The sequence below is a fragment of the Histoplasma capsulatum genome, genomic scaffold, assembly GCF_000149585.1.
Source record: "Histoplasma capsulatum NAm1 scaffold_11 genomic scaffold, whole genome shotgun sequence".
Classification (NCBI taxonomy): Eukaryota; Fungi; Ascomycota; class Eurotiomycetes; order Onygenales; family Ajellomycetaceae; genus Histoplasma; species Histoplasma mississippiense.
The window spans coordinates 1,106,387-1,111,489 of NW_001813972.1; the positions used below are offsets into that span (position 1 = coordinate 1,106,387).

Sequence of the window (5,103 nt, forward strand, 5' to 3'; positions counted from 1 at the left end):
GAGTAGATAGAAAGTTTAACCGAGATTAGAGCACAAGCACCGACTCATCATGATATTGATAAAAATAATCCCAGTCTCGAATCCCGATTGTACTAGTCTAATAAAAACAATGGATATACAAGTTGTAGAACCATCACCAGAGAATTCAGCAGAAATGGGCCATGTTACTAAGACAATTTGTTGGTATTCTGTTAAAAATAGGGGATATGCTGGGCCATGTGTTTCGCGAAGAGTAGGCAGTATTCTGGGCCATACGATGCCACCAACGCCCTCAGGCATTTCCATGGTCATGCGTGGCCTCTGTCGTTGAAATCATGGCTGCAGGAGGTCACGTATGTCTAGGCCCCTCGTATGACTTTTTGGGTTGGGCGCACACTGACCTTATCCATGCTTTCTTCGAACGCTTACTAAGCTCCCCTACTTCCAAACCCCGACCCAATCATACCTGGTTTCTCCCTCTTCCAGGTCATCAAGGAGTGCGGTTGCCGCCGAGTGAAGCTGAAACCATGGGAAACAAGAATCCTCCAGATGAGAGGGTGGTGTATCTAGCGCTGAAGAATATATTCAAGGGACCCAGTGCCGAAGTACGCCAGCCGAAAGCCATCCGGAAGCTCATCGGCCGGAGCCGACACCAGGAGGATGTTGCAGATCTGATTAAGGCGCATAACATAGACACAATATGCAACACGGCGCGTACCTTGCTCACTGAACAGCACTTAAGGCGAAGATCCGCTTTCCGGAGGTGTTCGATGTGTCTCCAGTCCAGAGCGCAGAGAGGGAGGCGTCCGAGGCTGAGGCTGCCAGGAACGAGGCAAATGCAATCAAAGACGCCGTGCATGGCCCCCAGGAGCACGCTCGGGATGTGATTCAGGTCAGAAGAGCGGTTGAGACGGGGAGAGGTGAGCAATGTTTCCTTTCAACGGAACAACTTCCAGGTGCCCGAGCGAGCCGCTGACCATGTCTGCTCGGTCTGGCGTTGTCAAGATAATAAGCCGTCGACATTAAAGAAATCGCGCCACATTCCCTCGCTATTTCCGATCTACCTGCCCTTAAGATCCCAGCACCTGCTTCTGGCAAAGGTGCAAACCATCTTGGAACAGACATGCTTTGAGTTTGGGCAGCATGTGATGCCGGATGTTCTGCAGAAGAATCACTGGGATTGTCCTGAATCGGCTGACCTTAATGTCTGGGCTACAGAATTGCTACCGCGCCAGGATGTGTTTGCTGACAATAAGGGCTATGTGGGAAAGCCTCTTGAGAAGCTATTCCGCTCTGTAGCTGACATCCGGCATACTGCTGTGCACCGTATCCATGTCAGCGCGAGGGGAATGTTGCAGTTCTTACTCGATGCTGACACCCTATCCATGCGGCTGGGACACATGGTACGCCTGAAGTTGTTGATAGACCTTCGGCGGGACACGCAGTCGGCGATTGAGGAGCTGGAGCGCAACAAGCACCTCTCTGGGCTCGAAACTCGACGAGACACTAAAGAGGATAGCCCGCTCAGCGGGGAAGGAGCTCGACCGTGTCGAGCAGTCGGCTATAACTGAGATGGTGAAGGAAGATGGCGAGTACCAGGTGTTGGCTGGCTCGAACTTGGAGCAGGCCATTGCGTCCTCGGAGGCGATGGCTCTGACTGCTGCCGTTACAGGGAATGAGACAAGTTCTGACATGGATGACGTGGATAGTGTCGAAGACTGTCGTGTGTCCGGCTTGGCTGGATATAGCATGCAAACTGATATGTAACTTTGCTATTACTTTGTGTATTTCCTTGCCCGTCTAAGCTCTACACTTGTCAGGTAGCGAAAATTCGATCGCCATTGATTCGGAAATTAATGCATGAATACGCTTGACCTTGCAGAGATATCATGGGAACCTCTCCCATGGAGTTTCTGCAATGAAGTGAGATGAGTTCATAGGAACGGTATGCGAATACACCATCTACGGAGTGGCAGCGCTCGTATTTTCCGCTAACGTTGACAAAACGTTCAAAGTCGAACAGCTTGCAGAAGATCTCGAGGGGTCTATCTGTTATAAAGGATTATTGCAAATCTACTTGGCCATCTTATAACTGTGGAACAAAATCCACGAATCTCGATGTCTATTTAGAAATAACCCAGAAATACAGTCGGGTACATTTTATAAAACCACCCAAAGGCAGATATCCAGAAATGCAGAGATGTGGAAACGGGAAACATACGTTGACAAAATAGCCGCGAAGTGCTCGGTGTGAAAACAGGACCTTGATATAAGCGAAGAGATAACAATCAAGTGTTGGCTATCCTTCATTCCTTCCGTTGAACCCAGCTTAGCTGCTCAAGAGCTGTGCATCCTGAGAAAAGGTCAGCCGCCCAACCTTGATTAAGAAAAAGAAAAAAACGAAAAAAAGAGGCCGAGGGCGTTTCCGCGCTGTTCCGCTGAATAAGGACAGAGTGTGGGAAAGACGTATAGACCTGCTTTGCCCTCTATAAACAGGCTCAATCTAGGTCGTGACTTGGAATAATTGCAACCGGAGGCACATAAAGCATCAAAAAACGAAAAGGCTTTGAGAGATAAGAAAGAATCCAAGCCCACCTCGCTTCGTTACATACTGAGGCCAAAACAAAGCTGCTGACCAAAGAAATATCTAACCACTCGACTTTACAATCTTGTATCTATTGCCCTTGCGTGGTCTCCGTCTCTGCTTGAAATGCCTATAGCCCGCCAGGGTAGTCAATGAAGGCCGCTTGTCCTTCCACTCCTCATGGTATTCCCCGACCAACCCTTCGCAACCCGGAATCAGGTCACTCCGCGGTTGCCAGGTAGGCCTCCATGCGACAAGGTACTCCAGAATTGCCTGGCCCCCTCGTACGCGGATCCGAGAGTTCAGTATCCTTTTTATTAGCCACGTAGTTACACCATTACGATCAGCCGGGATCGAAGGAAGATGATACGCGTCAAAACGCTCATGGCGCTCCAGCATAGTTGTTGAGGGCCGCTCGTCTCCCCACTTCGCATGGAATTCTTCAATCAATGCATGGCAGCCCAGAATCAGGTCTCGTCGCAGTTGCCAGGTGGGCTCCCATACGACAAGGTACTCCAGGATCGCCTTGCCCTCTCGCTTGCGGATCCGGGAATCCAGTATCTTTCTTACCGACCACTCCAGCCTAGTCACGGGTTCAACCGGGATAGGAGATCGACTCTGTGGGCGTGGAGAGACACTGGTGTGGGGCTCGCCGGAAGAGGTCGATTTACCCACGGACAATTGAGGAGTTTCTGTTGACGGTCAGTGGGAGAATAGGACGGTAATGCAACGGACCTTACCTGAAACTTCTCGCGGAGCCAATGCGGCTCTGCCATCCGCCATATGATCAGGTTCGTCACCTTTATCGGTGGATGCCTTGTGGGCGGATGATAACTGCGGAGGTGTCGGCGCATCCGCAGACTCATTTGCGGGATTCATCATCCTGACAAATCTCCATTGAAATCATCTACGGCAATGGGATTATCTGACGATAGGACTGAGTTAATGGAGTGGGCAGCAAGCTCCGTTAGGGAGTTTAGAGACTGACTTCTACTTGCGCCTGGCCGGCAGACATGAAGGCCGGCTTCAGGGACACTTTCCGCCTCCGTATCCACCTTGATAGGTATATCAAGGCCGTCGTCAGAAGAATCGCTAAGGTCTGATCCCGAAGAGCGCTTGGCATGGTCGTTAGTGTTTATCTGACTCCCTGCCGAGAGGTTGACTCCCGTCGTCTGACGAAACTGTGCTGATCTCCTCTAAAATCCTGTCGAAATCATTTCGTGGAGTCTGGGATCGTTGGCTTGCAGAATGAGAAGAAATGGGAGATGCAACGGAAGGGGATGGGCGCGGGGGTAATGGGTGTCTGAGTTGCTCTGGGGGATAAGATAGGGAAGAGGATCTGTGGGTGGTATGGATGGGTCTCTGTGCTGGGGGATTGGGGAGCTGTGATCGTGCGGAGATTGCGGGGGGTTTCGGGCTTTGAAGTTTTTGAGTATGGATGAGGTTTGGAGGTCGATAGAATTGGATCTTGTCCATGGTGACTGCGGTCATGCTTGCTCTGTGCGTGCGTGTGTGCTTTTTCGCGAGATTGAGGTTGGGGGAAGCTGCGATTCTTGTTCTGCGATGAGAGTGATTTCGGGAGGGAAAAAGCTGACGCTTTTGTAGAGCCACGACTAGAAAAGCCCCTCCTTCGACAGAGCGGCAAAAGTTTACGACAGGCTCCCCCTGCGTCCTGGATAGACCGCGGCATCTTTCGAAAACGTCTCGCCTCTCTTCACTCCAACCTGGGAACCGCCCGCAAGATGTAGGTTAATCACAATGTGACCCGCGGAATGCAACACTAAGAGCCAGCGTTCCTCTGAACCGCGCCATCGACTTGTCTAGAGCTAAGGATCACCGCAAATTCGTCGGGGATCGCCACCCCGGAAACAAGCCCGCGTTACATTTCTACGCACCGTATCCATGAGGCGGAACGCAAACTGGTCATGAGATCGCACGATCGATGGCGAATGAAATGAGATAAAACGGACACATGCGGTGGCTCGGACTCCCTTGGATCAGGCGAAAGACCACACCCCCACCTCACCATCCATCCATCCATCACACGGCCACTGTCCCCTCGCCCCACTCAGCTGGAAACGACTCCAGCGTCGGACTCGCCGACATTCCTCGTCTCCTCGTCAACTAATAAAATCGTGATCCTGGCCATGGCATACGATGCACGGACGGAATACACCACGCTTGGACGCAAGGATATCGCACGGTCGACACTTCAGAGCAGCCAATGCAATCGTCGAAATCAGCCTGGGGCTCAGCTGAGGGGGTATTTTGCATCCACACCCCTCCCAGGTCACATCCTAGCGTACACAGCCGAATGCCACGTAATCTCACCATGCCGCAGGCGGAGCGTTGGGTGTTGGGTCGACGCAATCTCGGGTTTCGCCGACATGAGGGATTTTGCCATTGTCACAGCGTAACGAGCATGCGTGGACACTGTAGGCACACCCTCTCCACGTCACATCCTAGCGTACAGCGATCCACCTATCTCGCTACGCGCAGCAGGTGATCGATCACGCGATCTCGGTCGCGCTGACGTGAGG

At 51.9% G+C, this 5,103-nt stretch overlaps 2 protein-coding genes across 2 annotated transcripts; one reads left to right on the plus strand and one right to left on the minus strand.

Annotated features, from left to right (window-relative positions):
* Positions 1–216: 216 nt before the first annotated feature.
* Positions 217–1,746, plus strand: HCAG_08563 (predicted protein; the record flags this gene model as incomplete). The annotated part of the gene is made up of 5 exons (XM_001536731.1): positions 217–332; positions 413–584; positions 722–899; positions 985–1,313; positions 1,405–1,746. 5 exons carry the CDS (start codon positions 217–219, stop codon positions 1,744–1,746), a joined length of 1,137 nt encoding a protein of 378 aa, XP_001536781.1.
* Positions 1,747–2,052: 306 nt separating this feature from the next.
* HCAG_08564 (predicted protein) lies at positions 2,053–3,686 on the minus strand (the record flags this gene model as incomplete). The annotated part of the gene is made up of 5 exons (XM_001536732.1): positions 2,053–2,071; positions 2,201–2,312; positions 2,632–3,255; positions 3,304–3,397; positions 3,552–3,686. 5 exons carry the CDS (start codon positions 3,684–3,686, stop codon positions 2,053–2,055), a joined length of 984 nt encoding a protein of 327 aa, XP_001536782.1.
* Positions 3,687–5,103: the final 1,417 nt, after the last annotated feature.